Source organism: Juglans regia, chromosome 3 (assembly GCF_001411555.2).
Source record: "Juglans regia cultivar Chandler chromosome 3, Walnut 2.0, whole genome shotgun sequence".
NCBI lineage: Eukaryota > Viridiplantae > Streptophyta > Magnoliopsida > Fagales > Juglandaceae > Juglans > Juglans regia.
In genome coordinates, this window is record NC_049903.1 from 8150717 (window position 1) to 8177549 (window position 26833).

A 26833-nucleotide genomic window follows, 5' to 3' on the forward strand; every position below is an offset into this window, starting at 1 on the left:
TTAATTTACTTTCAGACTGCCCACGAATCTCTGCATTCATACAAGATTAAAACCAGCCTGCAATTAGCTCTCAACATGAATATTGTTCCACTTCATAATTACCATCGAGCCAATAAATATATATATATATATATATATATATATATATATATATATATCTAGAATAGTGATATTCATATATATAATTATTTTACAATTTAGAAAATAATAAATTAATGTGATAATGTAATTTCACAAAACTATTATAAATTTCTTTAATTTGAATTTTAGATTTTACATAACTGTTTTTTATTTAAAATTAAATTATAAAAAATATTGCACGCATATCATTGCTCGTAAAAATAATTTATTTTTGTTATTTTATCGAGATCCATTTTATACAAGTCAGATCAGGATTTCCCACCACGAACGGGTACGCAAAGTCTAGGAAACGATTTTTTTTTTATTTTTTTTTTTAATTTATGGAAAGTAAAACACAATTAGGAGATGCTCGGAGAAATACGTAAAAAATAATAAAATAGTTTGTGAATAATAGTAAAATAGTTTGAGTTATATTATTTTATAGAATTTTAAAAAATGAGAGAGAAAAAATTGAATAAAAATATTATAAATTTAAAATATTGTTAGAATATAATTTTTTAATATTATATTTATTTTAAAATTTAAAAAAATTAAATTTTTTTTTATATTTTATTTAAAATTTTAAAAAAATTATAATAATTAATTTAAAAATATTTGTGATTGAGTGATAGTACTTGATAAGGAAATGATATAGAAAGAGATGAAAAATATTATCCCCTTAGAGTATTATCTTAGCGCTTTGACCATTCTAAAAGCCATTCACGAAATCGAGAAAATATAGGATCTTGATGAAAAATGATATTTACATTAGTGGAATACATAAGTATCATGTAATTTTTTAAAAAAAAAATTAATAAATATAGAACTTATATAAAGAAAAAAGGTTAATTTTTTAAAGAAAATACTCTAACCACAAATGAATTATATAAAAATAATCTTATAAATTGATGTGATTTGATATGGTTCGTTAGATTATAAATTATTTTTATTATAAAATAGATATAACGGATTAGATAAAACTACATCAATTTATTGGATACTTTTGTGTAATTTATTTGTAAATGTAGTAGTATTTATTTTTTAATTATAGATCGGTCTACTACTTTTTAAAATGATTATGTAATATTTATTCATTCTACGACTGTATGTAACATTACTCTTTAAAATTTCGGAGGAAGAAATTCAGAAAGCTCCGGCTCGATCGTGACATGCGCCGCACCTGGCATGGGTTTGTTCTTCATGTGCGTTCCATATAATTTTCCAGTAAAGAAAACAAAGTTGTCCATGATCATGCTCTTCATATTGTACTTTATCTACTATTAATTAATTAATTGGTTCTTTATAAAGCCATATCCATTTTTTTATACATTAGCTAGCTAGAATGCTTGTTGGTCTAGCAGCAGCTTGCATTTAAACTATTACTTTTATACTATTACTTTCAGCATAATCTGCTATATATTTTATTTATTCCCCTTTTTATCTGCACTCAAATGGAGTAATATTTTACGTCGACCAATATTATTGTACGCATTAATAATATTGCATGGAGATTGAATTGCGTGTTGAAATATGATATTCTAGTCAAGTAGGAATTATATATGCTGAGTTTAAAGGTTTTAGAATCTTAAGATGGTAGTAAACATCCTGCTTTTCAAATAAATTTATTTTATTTGTAAATCAGTGATAATTAAAACGTATAATATCTTACACATCACTTGTATAATAAAATTTTATATTTTTTTTAAAAATCAAACTATATCGTATAAACGTGATTTTATTGTATATGTTATCCACGCAGTTGGAACAAGAGTGTCCAATATAAATAATTGATTTTATAATTATTTAGAATTGCGGGGCTACTGTAGTGATGTTTTATATATGGAAAATGATATAGCCACGGCTGGTGGCTCCCGCTAGGAGTCACTGCTGACTCTATTATGTATTTTTTTATGTATTTTTTTTTTACAGTTATTTTTATATAAATTTTTTTAACAATTTTAAATATTTAAAAAAAAATTATAATATTATTAAAAAATACTTCCTTAATCATGAAGTAAAAAAAAATTATTTCTTTATTTTACTTCGTGGTTAAGGAAGTGTTTTTTAATAATATTATAAATTTATTTTATTTTTTTAAAATATTAAAAAGTATTAAAAAATCTTTATAAAAAATAACTGTAAAAAAAATACATTAAAAAACACATGCTAGAGCCAACGATGACTCACAGCGGAAGCCACCAGCAGTGGCTATAGCAGTACTCTTTATAAATTTGTGGGTCTCATTTTCGTCGCCAATAATGCTGTTTAGTCACTGTTCGACAGGTGCGTTCAATATGTTCTTAAACTACAATATATATATATATATATATGAATAAATATAGATAGAAGTTATTATTAAGATCATCTATTTTGTACACATGATGTGATATCATGTAGATCACATATGATGTGACATCATGTAGATTACACATCTCCCCAAGTGAGTGTTGGGAATAATCAATTAGAAGCAGTTACACAATAAGTACAAAGTGTATACTGTTATAATAGCTTCTCTCTAATATTACTATATATATATATATATAATATTTGCATTCGTGTATTGTGGAAATACCTTCTAATTTTTTAAAAAAAATAAATAAATATGAGATTTATTAAAAAAAATTAATTTTATTATAAATTTTATTTTATTTTTAAATGATTACGTATAAGAAACATTAAGAGCCTCACTCCTCTCCTCTGAATAAAAGATAAAAAAGAGTGTCAATATCCAAGCGTCCGACTCATTAAGTTATTAAAATCCACGAACTCACATGTTTACATCCTCTCCTTTCAGACCCCCACAAAATCACTAATGTTTGTCTATATGTTGAAATTAAAGGACTAACCAATGAAAAGGGAACAAATTAGCATTTTCGAAATTATAAAAACTATTTATTTATGTAGAGCATGAGGAGTATAGGAAATTACTACCCTGCATGCCCTCCATCCATCACACCACGAAAATAAATATTCAATTCAATTCCCACTGTTTATGGCTCTGTAGATACTCCCACACAATATCATTCTCTCCTCTCTTTCTAAGCCCAACCTCGTTTACTTCTTCAACAAAATTTAACTTAACTCCCGGTGTCTTTTTGATCTATTCCTTTTCTCTGTTCCTCTAATCCTCCGCCTCCCGAAAATTGTCTTCACCATCAGACAAAGAGCGAACTTGTTACAGGTCAGTTCATCATCGACCGCTTTTCTCATGAAAAATTCATACTACTGTTCTTTTTGTTTTAATGAACGTGGAATGTGATTTGTTTCTTATTTCTAACAGATTCGGGAAGAAGAACGAAGAAGAAGAAAGCTTGCCTCTCTTCTAGTCTTTCTCGGATAAGGGGTTATCATTTCCAACCAACCAATCGGAGCAGTTGAACAAGAACAAGAAGGATAAAAAAAAAAAAAGAGGTTGGTTTATAGTTTCTTTCTTATCGTTAACGAGACTTGTTCCATTGGGTATTTGTTTGTTTGTCAAAGTGTTGACTTTTTACTTTTCTCTTTTTTCTTCCAATCAGGTGGTAAACAGGGTTTTCTCCTTTCGTTACGCCACGGTGACGCTGTATATTACTCTCGTCTAGACCCCTCTCTCTGCCTTTTGTTGCCTGCGACTCTCTCTTCCTAGAAAGTGACGAAAATGGCGGACAATCCAAAGTTGGTGAGCTTCAGTTTTCGGGTTTCTTTTATTATTATTATTATTATTATTATTATTGAAAAGGAATAACAAAAATTTTCATAACCTTTTTCTTTCTCCATAACTATTTCATTGGGCTTTGCATCTTTTCTTCATTTCTTCGTCAATTGCCTGATTCACGTACGTTTCATCTCTCTCTCTCGGGGCATGTTTTTTTTTGGGTTCTTGGTTCCTGTTGTTCTCAGGATATGGCTGATTCTTTGATAGGTGGTCTGTGGCTTAGAAGAGAATATGGGTAGGCAGGAAATCTCGGTTTCCGATCATATAACCGGATTTCAGTACTCGGCCGATCAATCCGATAGCTTTGTTATTGACATGGAGAGCTTATCTCCTGGCGCTAATAAAGAAATTACTGCAAATTCAAGAATTACTGTAAGGTTTTCCTCTTTTTGTATCTTTTTTCAACGGTTCTGATTTTTTTCCCCTCAATATATATATATCTTTTGAATTTCCGGCCCATTCATTTTTTAATTTTTAATTTCTCAATTATTGTTGACATTATTGAAATGGAGGAAACAGACATGTCTGAGATAGCACGTTAGCATTTTTCTGCAATGGTAGAAATGGGATAATATCTATCTAAAGCATTACTCTCTGCCGAACATTTCCAATGTACCCTCTTTCCCTCTTCTTTGCCCTGTTTTGACATATTCTTATGGATGGAAAAGTTGCAGAGAAGCCTTTCAAGAAAAGGGTCTCAGCGTGCTGGCGAGAAAAAGATCATTCCGATTACGACTGCCGCTGCTGCTGATAGAGATCCTGTTCTTGCTACATCCTCACCCAGAGGTACCATTTCGAAATTATAAACTCACCTTTACAGCCATTAATTTTTTGCCTTGTTTTCAAACTTTCTGGTATTTTCATCATCATTACTTAATATTAAGATCAAGTAGTTTGATGAATTTGGTTTGTCCAGTTCCATATTATTTGTTTTCAAAATAATAATATATCACTGCTCGTTCCCAACCTCTACCAGCCTCACACTGGGGTGGGTGACTCACACGTAGTTCATGTCTATTGGATGCATTATCAACTTATTATTTTATCATCATCATTAGTGATTATTATCATTATTATTATTGAATTACATTATTTTTTTTCCTTTTTCTTTTTGTGGGTGTGGGGAAGGGGACATGAATCGCCTTGGTACAGAGAATTATGGTGGGTTTGCTCTACATCTGCTGAGTTCTTACCTGCCTTTAAGCGTATTGGGGATACAACTAATCAATTAGGGTGGAATTAACATATGGGAAGGGTGAGATTTCTTAGATTTATAAGTGAGTTCGAAGTCTCTAGCTTCCACATTCAATTTGAAGCAAAATCACCTTTGAATGAAATGATTACAGGGTCCACATAGCAATTAAGTAGATTACACTTGTGAGAGCTGATATATTACCTGACTGCTGGATCACAATGCCCTGTACATCTAATGAGTTTTGGACCAAGGTGCATTTTTTGTTTCTTTCTCTTTCTTCAGTTTGGTAGAAACATAGATGACATATATGTATGCATACATATATCCTTGAGGCATGTGCAATTGCATTATTGGGATTTAGGTGGTGAAGATCTTATTGGCTAACACATTATATATGCATATATATTGGGTATGGAACTTATTAATCTGCAGCTGCTATGGTAGGGTCTACCACGCCTGAAAAGTCCATGGCAGTAGGGACCATTGATAATCCTAGCAGCCCACAACTTCATCATCAGATTACCATCACTACTGGAAACAACATCAACACTCCCACCGAAAGCAGATGCATTTCCAGGAGAAATAGTTTCAGGCGCTCTCCATGGGTCCTTGATCCTAAGAAGATTCTTTTCCTCTTTGCCACCTTGTAAGTCTACTATTTCCGCAGCTCTCTACAGAGACTTTAATCTCTTATCTCCCCACTTAAGGGTTTTTCTTAGAATTTTATTCATTGGTGACAGGTCAAGCATGGGAACAATCTTATTGATATACTTTACTCTATCAATTGCCAAGCTCAATGCAAAAGAAGATGGTCTAGATTGGCAGCACTGACTGCGGGCACAGCCTTGAAAGTGAGATAGTGGCCAGCCAAAATCAGGGTCAGAAACAGAAGAAATGTAAGCAGTCCCTAGTGGGGTTCCAGTTTGGAAATTGGAGTATGGGCTTGTTTTGATGGCGTTTTGAAACAAAATACAGAACACAAAGAAGGGAAAAGATGTTAAAATAAGACTCCAGAAGTTAACAATCCGAAACTAATAGGCATCACAGGCTTGAAGATTCTTCTAAGCTTTTCTCCGGGAGGTTAAGAAATTTACAGATGAAGACAACGACAGACTGCACGGAGACAGAGAAAAAGAATATTGTTTTTAACATGATGGTAGAGATTAAAACAGATGAGTTTTTCTTTTGTAAACTTGCTTGTACTTGCCGTTTCTGCACAGCCTAGTGGAGGATCAGAAAGTTACTTTTTGCTCTCTTTTCTGTTCCTTTTCCCTACCCAATACCTTCAATTTTGTTTGTTCTTTCGGCACTCCAACTTGAACAGGCCTTTTTGGTTGTATGTGGCATTCATGTGAGTTGGCAAACCGGCAAAAGGACGAAAACAACTACTAGATGATCTGCAAGAAATGAAGTAATGCTAAGTGTGCGTGCACGCACGCATGCGCACTTGAATCTTTTACTTCTCTTAGAAATATGGGAGGGAGAGTGAAATTCTTTTCTAGCACTTAATAGACTAAAATTTTGGAAGACATGATTGAAATTCATCAAATCCCCAACCCATTACACTATCTGTGGGTAATTCTTAAGTATTAGGAAGCAGAATGAAGTCATGCTTCTTAAGAGCTTCTACTCTGCTCGAGCTGAAAACCTTTCGGACATCTCCATCTGGGTGAAGTTAGGCAAAAAGTTTAACATACAGTGTATAACCAAATTATTGGCTAAAAGCAAGCATAAGTCATCGGGCAAGTACAAGTAACAAGATATACTTGTCACGACATGTGGACATGCATGTTTAACCATTTATAAGTACAGCATGCACAGAAATTTCCAATTTTCCCCCAAACCCACAAAAGTTATGACTGAACCGGGCAACAGTTGGCAACAAAACTATTGTACAGAAGCCTTGAACAAGTAATTGTTGGGATTATGTGGAGCCTGATTTGAGCTGAGAAGAAGTCAAGTCAAAAGTTCGTTCGACTCTCGCTCGACATGGCGCTAAAGCGAAACCTAAGCAGAAAGTTCGCTCGAGGTGCGCTCAATGGTTGGCTTGAGCGAATGTTGGACAGAAAGTTCGCTCGCGGTGTGCGCGACAATGGGTTCGAGCAAACCTTAACCCCAAGAGTTTGCTCAATTGTCGTTTGATCGACCACTCTAGCTAACATCAAGCAGAGAGTTCACTAGAAACATACTCAACATGCCACTTGAGCGAATAACCCAAAAAGTTGTCACCTTAGGATTTTCTCACCATTTGCTATATGTATGTAATGTTATTTTACAAAAGAGTGGTGCTACTATGTCGCTCATATCTGCCCGCTACAAGTTACTGATAGGCCAAAATCAGCTTTTCATTTTTTTCAATTTTTTTATTCATTTTTTTTATCATTTTAAAACATTTTTAAAAAAATATATAAAAAAAATATCAATACACTAATAATCACTTCTTTAACTATTAAGTAAAGAAAAACAAAATTAAAAAAGGAATAAAAAAATGAGGCGTCAAAATAATTGTGTCAAAGTAGCATTATTCTTTACAAAAATATAATAGATTGAAGAACAAAGGCACAAACAGCAATTTGAGAGAAAAACATTAAGAGAGAAAGATGGTTGAGATTGTGAGTAGAGAAACGCTATTGTAACTCTTTGTGTATTTGTAAATCTCTTTTGAATAAAACTTCCTACCACTTCGTGGACGTAAGCACGTTGCCGCTCCATATATAGTACGCAGTATTATAATATAGTTCATGGTGTCGATCCACAGGGAATTGGAAGAAACATAACAAGACGCAAGCTTAAAAGGAAAGATTAAATTACAATATGATAAGAAGTTGAAACTTTTACCGTAATTAAAATGAGATTAGGGCATGGATAAGAAGACAAGTAAAGCTTTGGGCTTCCATCAACCGGATTTAATACTCTGACTTTTTCAATCCAAACAATATACACAATTAAGAATTATAGCACCAAATTTCTAATTGGAAGATATGACATTATATTCATCTATTTTCTCAAATTTAATTCTAGAATCTATCATCCCTTTACAAACCACGATTTTCATATATAAAAATGACTATCAGATCTAAAGACAACCTTATGTTCATAAACAATAGTGTAGCAGAAGATCACATCAATGGTATAAAAAGTTTATTTAAGTCACAATCATATATTCATAATCATATAGTTCAACAAAATCAAGCTATAGCAAAATTTAATATAATTGTCTCAAACTTATAATATACAAAACAAATGGAGAATTGAATCCTAGAATCTTAAACAATAAAGCTTAACATATGAATTTAAATAAAGTCAAACTATTTTCACTAATCAATTTTCACCCTAGACTTTACCCAAGATTTAGTGGTAAGCTTGTTAATTAGCATTTTAAAGTCTTCTTGACAAGTTTGTGTCCACTCAAACGCGGCATCTTTAGCTAGGAGGTCACATAGTGGTCTAGATATGGTGGAACAATTATGTATAAACCTCCTATAAAAGCCAGCATGACCAAAAAAGGTTCTCACATCCTTTGTGCTAGGTGTAAGCAATATAGAGATTAATTCAATCTTAAATTGATCAACCTCTATCCTCCTAGAAGAAATAATATGCCCTAAGACAATACATGAAGATACCATAAAGTGGCATTTTTTTCCAATTCAAAACTAATTTTTTCTCCTCACAGCGAGTAAACACTATCTCTAAATTCAATAAACATGCATCAAAAGAATATCCAAAAACAGCCAAGTCATCCATAAAAACTTTCATGCAATTTTCAACCATGTCACTAAAAATGTTCATCATGCAACGTTGAAAAATAGCAGGTGCATTACATAATCTAAATGGCATTCTACGAAAAGTATAAGTACCTAAAGGACAAGTGAAAATGGTTTTAACCTGATCTTCTAATGCAATTTCAATTTGATAATAACCAAAATAACCATTCAAAAAACAATAAAAAGGATGACCAGCCACACGCTCAAGAATTTGATTAATAAAAGGGAAAGGAAAATGGTTTTTTCGGGTGGTAGCATTCAATTTTTTGTAATCAATACACATCCACCACCCAGTCACTAGTTTTGTAGGGGCTAATTCTCTCAGGTCATTCTTTACCATAGTAATACCTGACTTTTTAGGAACAATATGTGTAGAACTTACCTATTTACTATCAGCAATAGGATATATGATTCATGCATCTAATAGTTTCAACACTTCATTCTTCACTACTACTGTTATAGTAGAATTAAGCCTATGCTGAGAGTCTACGAGAGCTAGTTCCTTCCTCCAAATTAATTTTATGAAAACAGACCTGGAGACTGGAGACTAACACATTTTATATCAGCAATGCTCCAACCTAAGACTGACTTATACTCACTTAGGGTCTGAATTAATTTCTCATCTTGAGACTCAGACAATTCAAATGAGATAATAACAGGAAAAATATCACCTAGCCAAGGAAAGCATGCTTTAAACCCTTAAGCAGAAGCTTCAATTCAGTTTTGGGTGCTTCCACACTTGAAGGAATTTGTTTTTCACTTTTCTTAGACAACTTCTCAAACTTCAGTTGCCATGCCCGAGTGCCATAATCCTGAATTCTATAAAAAATAACACAAATATCAACTACATCAGATGGATCATTGATAGAATCAAACTCAGAATTAACAAGAAAATACTCAAGAGGATCAAAATCATAACCTGTGAAACTCCCATATCCATGAGTGAGTTAATCATGTATGTCTGGTGACTCTCGTCATCCTTTATTGGTTGTTTTTCAATATGGAAAATATTCACCTCAAAAGATACCCAAAAGAGACTTTCTATAGACCAGTCTTATAATTAATAAGAGCATTAGCAGTAGCGATGAAAGGTCTACCTAAAATTAAGGAGATTTTAGAATTATAGTCAACAATAGAACTAGTATCAAGGATTAAGAAATCAACAGGGTAGTAAAACTTGTTAATTTGGATAAAAACATCATCAACTATTCCTCTCGATTTCTTAACTGAACGGTCAGCCAATTGAAGCACAATAGAAGTAGGCTTAATTTCACCCAAACTAAGCTTCAAATAAATGGAATAAGCATTAGATTCACGCTAGCTCTTAAATCTAACAAAACTTGCCCAAATTCATGATTTCCAATGCTGCATGCAATGGTTGGACAACCAAGATCCTTGTACTTGGGAGAAATCCGCTGCTCAATTAGAGCACTAACTTGCTCTGTTAGGAACGTTGTTTTCTTCACATGGTGCTTCCTCTTAACTATACATAAATCCATAAGAACTTTTGCATAAGTAGGAACTTGTTTAATCACATGCAAAAGAGGAAGATTGATTTTTACCTGCCTTAGATTCTCTAGGATTTCATTGTGATATATAGTTCGCTTGCTTGATTTTAAAACTTGAGTGAATGGTACCTTAACAGGACTCTTCGTCACCTTAGGTTCTTTGGGCAACTCGGTATCACTTCTATCTTGATCATTTTCCACATCCTCTTATATGTTCGTTGTTGGGGTGTGTAATGACTTACCACTTCGTGTCACAATGGCATTCACATCCTTCAAATTCTCTTACACCATGTATTGACCATGGGATGTGGACTAAGCTTGAGAATGGAACTTACATTGCTCATTCACACTCAAGGAGCTCATCAATTTGGACACTTGACTCTTTATATTCTTGTTTTCTTCAACAACCTACGTAATCAAAAATTCAAAATTTTGGTTAATCTTACATTGTACCTCAATAAAAGCATGCAAAGTGTATTCTAAAGGACTCCTAGAAAATGAAGGTGCATGATATGGTGCAGGATGTGATCTAGGGGATTGTGCAGGCGGCTGGTTTTCAGACTTCCAGTTAAAATTTGGGTGATTGCGCCATCTCGGATTATAGGTATCAGAGAAATGTGTAAAAGACTTCTTGTACATACCTAAGGCATTACATTGTTCATCATATATCCCTCTCATCTCTACAAATGTGGGGCACTCTTGAGTTAGGTGATCTACCCCACCACACACAAAACATGGTCCAGAAGATTCTACATGATTAGCCACGTGTGTTGGCTTTAAGTCCTTAGTCTTTAACACCTCTACCTCCCTAATGAGCATCTCAACCTTAGCTTTTAGGTTATCATCTTCCCTAAGATGGTAAATTCCACCACCATTTGGGTTTCCTGCAGGTCGTGACTTATTTGTGCTCTCAGTAGCACTAGATTCAGTCCAAGTGTGAGTTTTTTCAGCAAACTCATATAGATATTCTATGGTCTCATCAGGATCTTTCTGTAAGAACTCACCATTACACATCATCTCCACAAATTTGCGCTCTCTAGGTGTAAGTCCCTCATAAAAATAGCTCACTAAGCGCCAATTCTCATACCCATGATGAGGACACATACTCAACAATTCATTAAATCTCTCCCAAGACTAATACAAAGTCTCACTTCCTTTTATACAAATGTGGAGATTTGTCATTTTAAAGCGTTCGTCTTATGTTGGAAAAAATATTTATAAAAGAAGACCTAAGGCATCTCATTCCATGACCTAATAGATCGTGATCTCAACGAGTATAGCCAATTCTTAGCTCTATCCTTCAAAGAAAAAGGAAAGAACTTAAGTCTCACAATGTCATCAGTTGTATTTTGACTATGAAAAATCGCAACTATATCCTCAAACTTCCTAATGTGCACATATGAATTTTCATTTTCCAAACCATGAAAAGTATGGAGTAACTGTATTATCCCTGTTTTAAAATCCAGTTGGTGAGTATTAGCTGGAAACATGATGCATGATGGGGTGGCTATGCATGTAGGGTGAAGGTAATCCTGAAGAGTTCTAGTGGATTGATCTTTGTATTCACTCATTTCTTTGGAACTAGATGGATTGTCAAATAAATTATTTAAAAAGTTTGATTATGACTCCGGCATAGACCTACAAGCAAATCTACTCAAAGAAACTTTATATTTGTGCATGCAAGGTAACAAAATACTAAAAACATAAAAATACTATAAAAAGAAAGAAGAAAAAAAATAATGCAGCAAGCTAAAAAAAGGAACGAAGTTACCGCCTTTACAAACTGCTGAAAAGAAAAACTATCTAGCAATTCTTCTACCGTCTCCCCGGCAACAGTGTCAAAATTTGATTACGCTCAAACTAGTACGCGGTATTATAGTATAATTTAGGGTGTCGATCTATAGGGAGTCGGAAGAAATACAACAAGACACAAGGCTAAAAGAAAAGCTAAAATTACAATATGACAAGAATTTAAAAATTCTACCGTAATTAAAATGAGATTAGGGTATGGATAAGATGGCAAGTAAAGCTTTGGGCTTCTATCAACCGGATTCAATACTCTAACTTTTTCAATCCAAACGATATACACAATTAAGAATTATAGCACTAAATTCCTAATTTGAAGATATGACATTATATTCATCTACTTTCTCAAATTTAATTCTAGAATCTATTCTCTATTTACAAACCACGGTTTTCATATATAAAAATGAATATCATGTCTAAAGACGACCCTATGTTCATAAACAATAGTGCAGCAGAAAATCACATCAATGGTATAAAAAGTTTGTTTAAGTCACAATCATATTTTTATAATCCTATAGCTCAACAAAATCAAACCATAGCAAGATTTAATATTATTATCTCAAACTTATAATATCCAAAACAAATGGAGAATTGAATCCTAGCTAGAATGTTAAACAATAAAACTTAATATATGAATTGAAATAAAGTTAAAGTATTTTCACCAATTAATTTTCACCCTAGACTTTATCCAAGATTTAGTTCTTCCATGGAGAACCAAAAATAAATAAAAATAGTATTTTTCTTATTTCTTCAAAGTTGAGCCGTCTCCCTTCTAAAACTTTCAGAATTTCGTGCTAATGATATGCTTATATAGGATAGGAAATAAACCCTAATGACTTCATGATTCCTACATAAAAAGTGATCTAAATTTTAGAACTCATCCTGGCAGCCACATACACGCTTCAGGAGTTCAAATTTTAAAATCCTTATTAGAGACCAATTTGTTGCCCTTTGATAAAGTTTTTCAACGCATCAAAAATTGCATTAATTAATCCAATATATGAGTGGAAAGTTATGATCAAAATACTAAAATATATCCAGACTGTCTCTTAGCGCGTTTTGGATGATCCCTCAAATCCTATCATTATCCTTATTCGAAGAGTCCTACACTCGTTGAAAGTTATTAGATTGTTCCAATGTCTTACTCACTTGAAAGTCCTCATTTAAATTTGATTGGGTTTTGACTTACTCTTTTATAAACTCTAAAATTAAATATATATAAAAATCTACTTATGAGTATCTTAAAGTAAATAAAAACACAATTAAAAAATATACATTAATTTCTATGATTTTTATTCACATTTTAATATTTTAATCCAATAATAAAATATTTAGAATGTATTTTTATACACTCATCAGTATCTGTAACTTAATTTTCTGGTTACTTAACAAATAAATAAATAAAAACTTATTTTTTCTGGATATTTCAATACAATCGCTAAAGTTTCACTTCTGAAATTGCATAAAGTGACAATATAGAAAATTCGATTGGAAGAGAATGCCAGTACTACAAGTACTTCTGAAATTTCAAGAAGTAACAACGACCAGTACTGCATGCAGTTTATTTCATTTTCAATGCCCTCATGACTTGTCGCCTTTTTATTGATGAACATTCCAAACTCTTACATTAATGATATTAGATCGAAGACAATACGAAATCCAAATACTAGAATATTAATTGAAGTACGATTTCTTACGCGCGTACGGCCAATTGCTGGCCAGACAGGATTTTGTGCCAAAATCCCACCAGAAAGCTCCAGATTCGATTCTTTCTGCCAGCACCTAATTAATTCTTTGGGTACTCCTCCTCGAATTAGAGACTTTTCGGCAATTCGACAACCAATATTAGGCACATTTGTCATTTTGTATCTAATTAATTTTCTGTGCCATATAAATTGATAAGGGTGTCTTCCCATCCCGACGTTCATGAGTACGAGAGACACTAGTCATGAGAGCAATCATGTTAGCTTTGTACAGATCTTGAGGGCAGCGCCCCATCATATATGCATCCTGCAGCTTGATGCGTGCATATGGTGAACTGATCTATTGCTTCACTCCGCCGAACGAAGGTACTATATATACCTCAGAAAGGGAAAATTCCTGCCAGAAATTGAAGTACTCGTAGACCAGAACATGTGTGCATGTTGAATAAATTGTATTAATTCTCTCTCGTGCTATGGAGATCGAAGGTCATCACCCAAAGTTCTACCCAAGAAGGATCCTGCTGTTTTTCCCGTGAACCGACCACCAATTAATATTCTATTTCTATAGCACCTTGCACAAAGCCAGTACGAGTCACAAAACTTTAGACAATACAATCGGGTAACTGTATCAAAAAAATACAATTTTTACCGGATTGAGAACTTAGGCAGTACTCCTGGTTTAATTCTAACTCGGAGATCATCCCTTTGGAAGATATATATTTTCCATTGTGTAACTTAGTTATATGAAAGAGTGCTATTGTTCAATGAACTGATGATCAAGATCATGTTCAGAATGCTGAATGTGATATTCAAAACCCCACCAAAAAGTTTCGGATCGATGCGGAATCTAATTTTTTGGTGATGGCGCCTTTCGATCGGCATGCAAATGGAAGACATGCTAGCTGTAAGATTGGATTGATCGAGCTGCCTAAATTCCTTTCTTTACTCTCTTTTTGATCAAGGATGTTCTGCTTGTTTTGAGAGATCAGGAGCTTATAAGACTTGGCCAGCTTGCAAAAGTGGGAGTTTTCACCACATAATAAGATATTATGCATTGATATAATGACAAATAATATAATGTTGAGTGATATACGAAAGAAACATTTGCCTGGCCTACTTATAATTTCTAACGCACTTATTACGTTGCATGGAAATTTTATAGAACAGACTATATATATAAATATATATATATATATTAATTTTTCGTGCTCTATATACTTAGGCTGATCCGTATCATCTTTCGCAGGCCGGACAGATCGATCGGGTGCTCATGATTTTAATTTTAACTCCATGTCAGAGCATGTTAATTATAATGGAATATATATAATAATTAGCATTTATATTTTATTCACGGAACTAATGGCATATATTAACTCAATTGGATTTTGAGCTGATTTATGGAATGAAAGGAATGGCTATATATATTTATTGGGAGAAACCACAGTCGGAAGTAGTCATTTTTGCATATTCTACGTAATATCATTTAAATCACACATCTCTCTAATTCAAAATTATTACCGTTATAAGAAAGAGAGCAAAGATGAGAGAGAGATGATAAGAGAGAGAGATCGAGATGAGAGAGAGACAAGAAAGAGAGAGCAGGCGAGAGAGACGATGAGATAGATTTGATGAGAGAGTCGAGAAAAGAGAAAAAGTCAGAAAGAGAGAGCCGTTAATGAGAGAGAGATAGAGAGTTGACAAGAAAGAGGCTGGAGAGAGATTATGAGAGAGAGAGGGGTAGAAGCTGTCTATACGTTTTGCACAAAAAAAAAATCAGAAGTAACCACATAGTATGTGTAATGTATAGATAATTACAGTGACTATTATGTAGCAATACTCATATAAATATTTATATATATTTATATAGAATTTTTAGAACATGTTTAGAATATTATGTTTAGAATTTTTCAAATCTATATATTATATAGACGCGCGCGCGAGAGATCGATGCCGCAGCTAGCTAGTTCACGTTGTCACGAGGTTCTGGCTATCAAGATGTCTCCAAGGAGTTTTCCCATGGAGCCAATCACATCTAGCTAGCTAGCAAGCTAGCGGAGGCAAAAGCTGCTTTGATGCGTCATTAATCATTGTGAACGCATTAATGAAGTCGGAGTTTGCTAAGTGGAGCAGGTAGAATATTATAGCTAGCCTTAATTGCATGCAGACAAGGGGAATTGACCAAAACAACCAAACTCCTTCATGATCAGCTAGCTAGAATTAATTGCTATATATGGCAAGATATTGCAATAATCCCATCTCAACCAAAGCATACAAGAAATTACTTTCTCAAACCAAAACGTCCGAAATTTTTTCTTTCAATTCGCATTGTGTAGTACTACCTACTATATACTGATCAATATTGAATTAAGCTTAATTAATTAAAACTGCTGTACCCTTTCTTATTTTCTAATTGGGCTACACTTATATACGTTTTCTCTCACACACACAATCTCAACAATAATACCCAGTCGATATATGCACCACTCCTTTGGGATGCATGGCTTTACACAAGAAATCTAGGAAGCCCGATTTTAGATCCTAGTTTTTGAACATCTGCTTGGACCTGCTCCCTGTATTCCCTAAAGCTGAATTTTCTATATACCGAAGGCTCGCAGCAACTCTGTATCACAGTGTCATACGACGGACAGAAGAAATATGCGGTGGAGAACCTTTCCACTAGCGGATTGGTGACAACCCGATGTTGCACACTCTTATACGTATCGTTGCTCCATGCCTACGTGAGAAAATTATTTACCAACAGCCAAACAAAAATTAAGTTAGAGCACACATACATCTTATATATATATATATATATATATTAGTGGGCGGACTGCTCATCCACACTAAATCGAAGTAGGTGATGTAAAAAATTAAGACGTGAAGTCTACCTGAAATAAATCTCCAATGTTGATAATAAGAGCCTCCGGATTAGGTTTAACCGAAATCCATCTCCCATCTTTCACCAATTGCAGTCCACCAACCTGATCTTGATGCAGTATTGTGAGGAAGTCACTGTCGGTGTGTGGCGTTAGGCCAAATACCTCTGAAGCTATTGGGCACGGAGGGTAATGATTCATTCGAAGATAGCAAGTGTTTGGTAGACAATTTTCTTGGAAGAAAGTTGAATTATGACCCATTTTCTCAGCCAGAATTCCAGCCAATTTTTGTGCTAGACTGGATACTGTGGCTGCAAACTGTTCCATTGTTGCGCTGGATAATTATAATTAGAAAGTAACTTCGTTAGAATAAACGTCAGATTCATATATTATTATTATAGTAGGGCAGGGCGATGGCCAGGGCCAATGGGCTTGTCTGATCTGGAATATATAGAACCCCACAGGCGACGATGCCATTGGCCGTGTCAAAATTGCTCCTAGGATTAAAGTTGAAAAACTCAAGGCCGGCGCATAAAGTTAAAAAAAAAAAAAAAAAACATAACGGTCAAGGTCTTTGTTTATTTCTCACCTTGACGTGAAATCCATGTGGCCTAGTGGTAATTCACGAGCTCTCACGACTGTAATCGTGAAGTCCACGTACGCAAGGAGATGTTTGATTCTTCCGTAATTATACATTAGGAGGCGTTGCTAGTGAGGAAACATGAGAAGAGACAGAATAAAGATGGGACAATGCATCCAAAGTAAATGTTGGTCTAAGATTTTAGAAATTAACTACCGACGTTATTAATGCTTGTTGATTTGCCCCGATTTTTTCGATGTATACGTGTATATCTCGAAAAAATCGGAGCAAACTGTGAAATTGCAGAGTACTGTGTATGAGTCAGTCCACTGCGCCTAGCTAAAAATAATAATAATAATAATAATAATATGCTTTGAAAGCATGATCTACATGTCATGTGGTCATCATGTGCTCTCATTTCGTGCAGTACTTCATAGGACTGTGCAAAATTTCAAAATTTTCAACTCTGCCCGACATCCGCTCCAATTCCGACTCCGACGGAGTCGGAGTCATCGGAATTTGGAGTAGCTCCGAATAGATAATAGGAGTCAGAGTCAGAGTCGAAGCTCCGACTCTAATTTTTTTTTAAAATACAAACTCAGCTGTAAAACGACGTCGTTTTGAACATTAGCTCGAGCGAGATGTCGAGCGCAAGTCGAGCGAACCTCTCTAGAAGAGTTCTGCTCGAGTGCCACGTCGAGCGCACTTCGAGTGAACCTCTCTGCATTGATTCCGCTTGAGCGCCGTTCAGAGTTTCGCTCAGAAGTCGGAGTTCCGATAGGAGGTCTGAGCTTCGACCTCCGATCGGAGTCCGACTCCGACTAGGGACAATTTGGCTCCGACTCTAGTCGGAGTTGGTGGTCATAAACGACAACTCCAACTCCGTCGGAGTCGAAGCACAGTCCTAGTACTTCATATGAAATTGATGTAAATTGCAAGGAGTAAAAATAAGCAAAATGGTAAGATTATTACTCTCTTATTATTTTTTTATATTTAATTTTTTTTAATTTTAATTGTACTTAATAATTAAAGAAGTGATTAGTAAAATTATATTTTTTTTTAAATTTTTTCTTAATAATTAAAGATGTTAAAAAATTACTTAAAAGAAAATAATAATAAAATAAATATATTATAAATAATAAATAGATAATAAAAGAATATATAATAACTCAATCACTACCCTAAAAATAAACCCCCCAAGCAATAGCACTGTTGGGTTGAAAGAGCATCCAAAATTGATTATAAAAACAAAAGAGTAGAAACAAATAGCTTTAGTAGACGTGTCTGAGCCCCGTTTTAAACCAGGGCCGGCGTACTGTACGTACATGAGACTATAGACCACCCAGACATGAGTACGTGTGCTCTATTTTTGTGGTTCGATATTATCGCATCTTAATTTAGCTGTGATGGAAGTGTAATATCGATCATAACCAATTCAGTTAACCTAATAAGTCTAGAAAAGTTTGGCCTCCGTCTATTCACCTGAAACGTAAGTGCACTCTAATCAGCTATAGTGTGAACATCAGAAACACTTCTCCCTATTCATCTCGGTCGGCTGAGTTGTCAAGAAATGAAATAGAAGTGAATGCTTACGCAAAACCAAAGTAGTTGTTAATAATTACCCGAGACTATCGAAGCCACCAGAAGGGGTAATATCGATCAAAGGAATGTGGAAAGCTTCTGACCATGATAACTGCTTTAGGTTATTGGCTGAAGGGGTGCCCCAACGGTAACTACCAGGTGAAAATCTCAAGTACTTGTCTTCTTTGCTCTTGTCTTCTTTGCTCTTCTCATGAAAGGGTTGCTTAAACAGCCTCTCCTGCTCAAATCTCATCTTCTCCAAAATCTCAGTGGAGATTCCATGCTTCATAACTTGAAAAAAACCCCATTCTTTCGAAGCTCTAGCTATCTCGGCCTTGCACTCCTCGCTCTCAGGTTCACCAAGGTTTAAACGGCTGAGGTCGATCAACGGAAGCTCGCATTCCTCGACGATGACAAGCTGCTCGTCATCTTTGTTGTCGATGAGCAGCTGGTTGCGTACTGGCTGGTTATTCCTTTCGATGGTTTTGTCGAAGAGGGTCTTGTAGGCCTCATGAAATGGTGGGTCCGCGTCCATGTTAATTAGCGGCTGAAAGATGGTGTGACAGAATGTAATTAGCGCTTTATATATATATATAAGAGTAACATTAGTTAGGTTAAAATAGGGTTAAGCAATGCGAAGTAGTGGGTTTAATTTGGAGATAGAGACAAGGAAAAAGAAGGAATTGTGACAAAATACATTTCCCACTATCCTTTCAATTTTTCTCGGGCCCAGTACTATCTTTTCATTTGTTTTTTTGTTTCTTCCTAATCGTTGAAGTTTTGGACTTTGGACACAAAGCTGATCAATGTCTTTTTCTTGGGCTAGAAGACATTTTTTTTTTATTTTTTCCTTTCCTTTTTTTTTTAAAAAAAAAATATTGAACTAAAATTTGTTTTCTCAGTTTTTTCGATGTGAGCTTGTATACCTACGGCTTCCACACAACACAGCTGTAGCTTAAAACCAAAAGCTATGCCACAAAACCAAGGGGTGAATTAAAAAGAGAGGACAAAAGTATATAATTTAATTTGAATTCATCGATCATCCAGTACTACTACTACTGCTTAATTCATTCGATTTAATGGACTAATTAATTAATTAATTAAGAGCCCTGATCTCTCGTAATTAGGAAAATAGAGCATGCAAAAACAAATATTACTACGATACCGGGTCGATCGAGTATATACACATCGATCATAACCTTAAAACAATTTCAGCTAACTTATAAATTCTGTAGTAGTACTAGCTGAATTTACTCATAACTCTAAAAAAACCAATTAACTTCTAATAGTAGTACATTTTATATGTGTGTGTATATATATCGTTGATTATACCAAGAACCTATATTATATATATATATATATATATATATATATATACACACACTCACGAGCATTGAGGCCGACTTGGTAATGATCCCTAAAAAATTAAGTGGCCGTATTCGGGGAAAAAAAAATAGTAATATAAATATTACACATATATGCGCACAATTTAATAAAGAATATACAAAACTTAATTTCACACGCAAACGGTCGTTATTTATGGACTGTGATATATATGCAGTGGGCCTACCTGATAAATTAAAAACCGAACCTTCCCGAAAAATTGAAAAAAGTGGGGCCATCCAACATGTCGGCCATCCTTGACTTTCATGATCTCCCCGTGATTAAAACAGCATTATGTCGAACCATCTCTTAATTGTTGAATTTTACACGCTTTAGTACCCTTCGAAGATAAATTAAAGGACCATCTCCATTTTTTAGGGAAAAAAGTTCCAAAAGATCATAAATTACTCATGGAGCTTTAAATCTCCATATATTTGGAAAAAGATCAGTATGGTAAATTATAAGTAACGGTAAAAGAAAACAAAATTCACATAGTACTAATTTACCTATTTAATTTGTACGTTAATAAATCAAATTAATTATATATAATTTTATAATCTTTTAATTCCTCAATAAAAACTAGATACATATGCATGCCTATGCTAATTGCTTCAAATTCTGAAGATTAAAAAGCCCTATAAACCACCCCTTATAAACAAAATATTTAAAAGCATTCCTAATATCCCACTGAAAATAACTTAATTTGAATTATATCCCACTGCTAGCTGTACATAAACATTCCTAATATTAATGGATATATATTAATTCATTGATCAGAAGAATTATTGTTGTTAATTAATTTCTTATATATGTTAATGTTACATACAAATTATTAAGAGGATAATTCTTGACTTACAATTCTAGGGTGACATCATGCATGCATGCATGTACCGAACGTACGGTAACTCTTAAGTCGGATATGTGGGTTTCTAGGTAAGTACGTAGGTATATAATGATCTGGAGCTTCGTGAAGATCACCTTTCATGGAATATTAATATTCTAGGTATTATATGGATCCTATATGCGTCAAGGATGACAAAAACGAATTAAAGAGAAAAAATTGTCAAAACCATAATATATATAGATATATATATGATGATATTATTCATCATGAGCTAGCATATATATATATATATATATATGCATTATTAATGGTCCTTAATTAGTTCTAATAATATTGCATTTGAGCCATATCGGTAATGAATGGTTCTAATTTACATGAGCTGAAAGATAATCAATGATTGGCGAGAATCTAAAGCGCCAATTTGATCTGAGTAGTTTTTGTATCTAGAGAAGTTATTGTCAAAAAGAGCTTTATTATGAGCATATATCATTCCACGAATAGAAATAGTAAGGATATATGCCAAAATTTAATAATTCCTGGCCACATATATAAGGTCAAATTAAGTATGGCTATGAATTTATTAATAATCACATTAATTTGCTTATCCTTTACCTGATAATTTAGAGGCTCCAACAATGCTCGATCCGGAGCACCTCGCCGCCCTTGCTTCTCCTAATCTGCAGTGCACGTACGGCAACTATATATATATATGCTGCAGGGAGCTTACTTTTGTGATAGAGTAGTTCTACTACTGGTAGTGTGTGTGTACGTACTGGTTCTTTCAAGAAAGTAAAGGATATTTTCGCTAGTTTTAGCAAGTGGAAAGGCGCCTGAGCGCAACATCATTTTCTCTGGGTACGAAAATTCAAAGTTAAGAAATGGAGGAAGAAGAAGAAGAAGGATTACTTGCATGACAATGCACGAAGTCGTCGATGTCTACGTTTTTAATTCTATAGATTATAGAAAGCTCATGATCAATATCACTCCAACACTGTTGACCCCAGCAATAAAGGAAACAAAAGCAAGAAAACAATTAATGACTAGGACAGGAAAATTGATATATATATATATATATATGTATGTATGTAAGCTCTGTCTGAAAAACTACTACTGATCAGTCCCTAAAGATAAAAATAAAAGGAATTGAAGATCAAAATTAGTAGAAAAACTAATTGTTAGCTATATAAGAGAGATTTGTTAGGCTAGCTAGCTATGGAGAGAAAGGATCGAAATAGTGGAGTGTGTGTAGTCCAGCAAGATGAGAGAGGCGGGTATATATTTATAGGCCGAAAAGAAAGCCAATTGATGACGAATAAATCATCACAACTTCTTTATATTTCATATTTTTTCTTTTTTTTTTATCAAATATTTATTATATAAATAATGAATAAATAATTTAAAATAATTTAAAAAGAATAAATTTAAAAAAAATTTAAAAAAAATATTAAAAAATTTAAAAAAAATATAAAATGTAGAGTATGATAGAAATTGTATTGCAAAACTCATGGATGACCGACGATAATTGATGTGCGGAGAAGAGAGTGAAGATTGGAAGTCTATGCTTGGGAGAAGAACACGCGTCTCATGGCGCTATCAGAGAAAAATTAGCGTGGCATCGATCTTTTTGCTCCATTTTGTCGGGATCCAACTGTCGGTCAGATTTGCATTTTTCTTCTTATTTTTCCTTTTTTAGTGTCAGCATGACAGGAAAGCAGAAACATATTTGAGGATTCCAAGGCATGCAGCGCGTGTAATGCACGTTTTGGAGAATACTTCACTCATGAACATACAACCATTGATTTTTTTATATGCGTATTTAAAATTATATTTTTTAATTTTGCATATCAAGAACCTTAATTAAATTATGCATCTTCATAAAGGTGCAAGCTAGAGTTTTTCAAAATATATTTTCATGAAAATAATTTCAATATTTCAAATACGGGGAGGAATATTATTTTTTAACCAATTATCTAAAATATACATGAAAAAATATTAAAAAGTTAAACAAATAAAAAACAGATTGGCAATAATACTTCTGCGTGCTATCCCTCAAGTTTGGAGTTAATTATTAGTTGCGTGTGTGAGGAATCATGTGACATGGATAGGGGCACGAGAATTTCTTTATTGGGACATAATTAGTGGAAGCTAGCTCGATTACGACTTCTTCCAGTGCGATTATATATTTTTGTGAACATGTAGCTAGCTAGCTAGCTAGCGATCGAGACTGCCTATCATGAGGTTTTGGTTGGCGGAATTCGTAGGCCAAATTTGGTAACTTCTCGAGTATTATTGGTAGCTTGCATGTGTGGTGGTGAGTGATTTCAAGTACTGTAGTAATTCATGACTGGGATTTATGCGCATGGGTAACTCGTGGGTCGATATATAAGACTTGATCAGTTGGATCTTAAGCCTACCATGTTATTTTTGTAGAACAATGGTCATCGAACAAGTTTGTTTAGTTTAAATTGCATCATAATTCTACGTTTTAATTAAGGTAAAGAAGTTGGCTCAAATTCTTAAAAAGAAAATGTATCACAAGTCAAGTTAGACTCTATTATTTTTACGAAATAACCTCTATATAAGGAGCAACTCCCCCACAAATTGAGAGGACTCTCTACAGGCTCACTCCAAACACTCTCAACCAATTCTTTAGAGGAACTCTTGTGAGACTAAGTCCTCTCATTGTATTGAGCAATATGTGAGACTATGAGATATTGTAAAATCATCACCTAATATAGTGAATTTTTTCCCAACAACCCGTGGACGTAGGCTTTTATGCTGCACCACGTAAATTCATGTGTCTCTATTTATTTACTTTTATTTTCTTATTTATTATTTATTTCATGGATGAACGCAAAGAGCACTGTATTGAAACCCGAATCACCAATGTGGGTCGGGGATAACCCCTTCTTCCTTTCCGGCCTGTTGTGCAATTTTTAGCATTAACAGTTGGCACCATCTATGGGATCAAATTTTTTCTCTATAGCAGAATTGGGAGAATGATAGTCTCCGACTCACAGGATCGTCTATAAAAGTTCGAATTCCTTGGTTCGTGAGATCGTCTCAAAAAAATAAAAAATAAACAAATATATACATGATGCCCGCCACACCCTTGCACAATGAGAATTCTACACTCACAAGATCGTCATCGAAACATCAGAGAGTGTGTCAGTGCTCCTCACCACAAAACTGCATAGAAACCTCCTCGTCACATGCAGTATCAATGCTCGCCACAAAAGATTCTCGCCATCGGTTCTCGCCACTAAGAGTTGCTTTCATACACGGCTCCTCGACACAAGATGCTACTCACCATTTGCTCACTCACGGGATACTCCTTCCCACTTACTCACCATATAGCTAGAGTCTCTCTCGCCACAGTGGGTTTGCTAGCCACAGGTACTCATCGCCATAACTCCACTGAAGCTTCTCGCCAGCGGTTCTCACCACTATGAGTTGCTGTCAGTTATGTGTTTCCTCACCATAGTGGGTTTGCTAGCCACAATTATGTGTTTCCTCGCCACAGTGGGTTTACTGGCCACAAGGACTAACAGTCCATGCATGGTTTGCTCATTGGGAGGGGCTAATTACCAATTGCTTAACCATGAGGTACTCCTCGTAATTTATGCAACGCAAAGAGTGTTCCTCACCACACATTCTCAACAAAAAATGAGTGATCGAGCATCTTTCCCACCTTTCTCCAATCGGTAAGGTTACGCGGTCGAGCATCACTCCCGCCACACCTTCTCCCCAAGAACTGAGCGGTCGAGCCTCTCCTGCCTTTCTCCAATCGGGAGGTTATGCGGTCGATCAACACTCCCGCCACACCTTCTCGCCAACAAGTGAGCAGTCGAACATCTATCCCACCTTTCTCCAATCAGTAAGGTTACGCGGTCGAGCATCACTCCCTCCACTCCTTCTCGCCAAGAACTGAGCGGTCGAGCATCTCTCCCGCCTTTCTCCAATCGGTAAGATTACGTGGTCAAGCATTACTCCCGCCACACCTATTCGCCAAGGCTACATTGTCTAGCATCTCTCCCGTTAGGCCCATCGCCAAGAGTTACGCACTGCATAAAGTATTTCTCGCCATACACAGTATTTTTCCTGCCATTCACATGAATGTTACTAAACAACAGCTCAAAAAAAAAATGAATGAGAAGAAGAAGAAGAAAGAAAGTCGAGCTAGTTAACTTGGAATTGAACTTGCCAAAAAATGAAGAATTTTCATTACTACAAAAGTGCTCAAGGCTAAAAAATTTTCTCATGCAAAAATCATTCAGCAAAAAATGATCTCAATCGGGACAAATTACTATGACCATTCGATATCACGGGCATCCCATGTCCTCATCATTGCAAAAACATAGTGTCCACACTTTAGCGGGATGACACAGGTTCACAAATCTCAAACTCATAATTTGTATTACACTTACCTATTTTGTTTTTAGTGAAAATATCTCAAGATGCGGCACAATTAAGAAGGGCGTGGAAGTCAAATAACTTCACGGCCCACTCAGCAACCAGAAGAAGACCCGAGCCCTCGGCAAGCAACAAAATCAACATCTCGACCATGCAACCAGACCAAAGTATTCGTGGAAAATATAGTGCATGCCATACACAAGGTGCCCCTCACCAACATTTGTTGCCCATAAGTCACCAGCATTCACCACTCAAGCGATACGGACTAGGTTTTGAAAACTTGTGATTTGATTATTTAACCTAACATGTTTGTTTTTGTTGATATGATTGCTCTCTAGCTCTTGCAAAAGGTGACGTGGTCGAGGTAATCTCCCACTAGCCTCAAATCTAACACGAGTTACTACAAACAAACTCTTACATCCACATCAAAAATGAAAAATACTAAAAAAAAATGACAGCACGGGACAAAATCCACTGAGGCGACTGAAAATTCAAAAACGATCACCGAGCACGGAAATATACGCACTTTACTAACGATAAACATTCACATACAATTACTACAGAAACGTTCTTACAAACAAACTTCACAAAGGTCCATCCTCGAAAACTCTTACTATAAATTTTACAATTTCTTCTTGAGGACCACTCATAGAGATCTCCATTGCATAATAGTGAAAAACTACAAGCTACCATAATTTATTTTTCTGCAGGTTACCTCCACCACGGTTGATTTGAAGATTCTCAAGACCTTCTTAGTAAACAAGTTAATCTTAAGAATCGAGATCATCTGTTAGGGATTAAATTGACCGGGTCAAACCCTCTGTAAACCTATCACTAAGGGAAGAGATAAAGCAAGAAAGAGATAAGACAAAGAAGTTGGCTCAGATTCCTAAAAGGAAAATGTATCACAAGTCAAGTTAGAATCTATCACTCTAAGGAAATAACCTCTATATAAGGAGCAGTTCTCCCACAAATTAGGAGGACTCTTGACAGGCTCTCTACACGCTCACTCCATGCACTCTCCTCTAATTTTCTAGAAGAATTCTTTTGAGATTAAGTTCTTCTATTATAGTGAGAGATATGTGAGATTACGAGATATTATAAAATTATCATCTGATATAATAGATTTTTTCTCAATAATTCGTGAACGTAAATTTTTATATCAAATCATATAAATTATTGTATCTCTATTTATTATTTTTTTTTATTATTTATTTTATAGATAAATATCAAGAGTTTCGTTTTGAAGTATGAATTATTAACGTGAGTCGGAAATGACCATTTATTTCTTTTCGATTTGTTGTACAATTTTTATCTTTAACAATCGGCACTGGGCCGACCTCATGATTAGCAATTAATACCTGAT

The 26833-nt window shown here is 34.6% G+C and overlaps 2 protein-coding genes across 5 annotated transcripts; one reads left to right on the forward strand and one right to left on the reverse strand.

Moving 5' to 3' along the window:
* The first annotated feature begins 3064 nt into the window (after positions 1 to 3064).
* Positions 3065 to 6274, forward strand: LOC109013029. Of its 4 annotated transcripts, none has more exons than XM_018994946.2 (7): positions 3065 to 3301; positions 3401 to 3531; positions 3639 to 3778; positions 4000 to 4186; positions 4483 to 4600; positions 5442 to 5655; positions 5750 to 6274. In XM_018994946.2, exons 4-7 carry the CDS (start codon positions 4046 to 4048, stop codon positions 5838 to 5840), a joined length of 564 nt encoding a protein of 187 aa, XP_018850491.1. In that variant the 5' UTR covers positions 3065 to 3301; positions 3401 to 3531; positions 3639 to 3778; positions 4000 to 4045; the 3' UTR covers positions 5841 to 6274. The 4 variants fall into 4 exon arrangements, with proteins under 4 accessions (XP_018850491.1, XP_035544326.1, XP_018850488.1 ...); XM_035688433.1 differs by having other exon boundaries at positions 5454 to 5655; XM_018994943.2 differs by having other exon boundaries at positions 4022 to 4186.
* Positions 6275 to 16108: 9834 nt separating this feature from the next.
* On the reverse strand, positions 16109 to 21724 carry LOC109013030 (gibberellin 2-beta-dioxygenase 8). The gene is made up of 4 exons (XM_018994947.2): positions 21667 to 21724; positions 18869 to 19374; positions 16679 to 17000; positions 16109 to 16524 (listed from the first exon to the last, which is right to left on the reverse strand). Exons 2-4 carry the CDS (start codon positions 19360 to 19362, stop codon positions 16294 to 16296), a joined length of 1047 nt encoding a protein of 348 aa, XP_018850492.2. The 5' UTR covers positions 19363 to 19374; positions 21667 to 21724; the 3' UTR covers positions 16109 to 16293.
* Positions 21725 to 26833: the final 5109 nt, after the last annotated feature.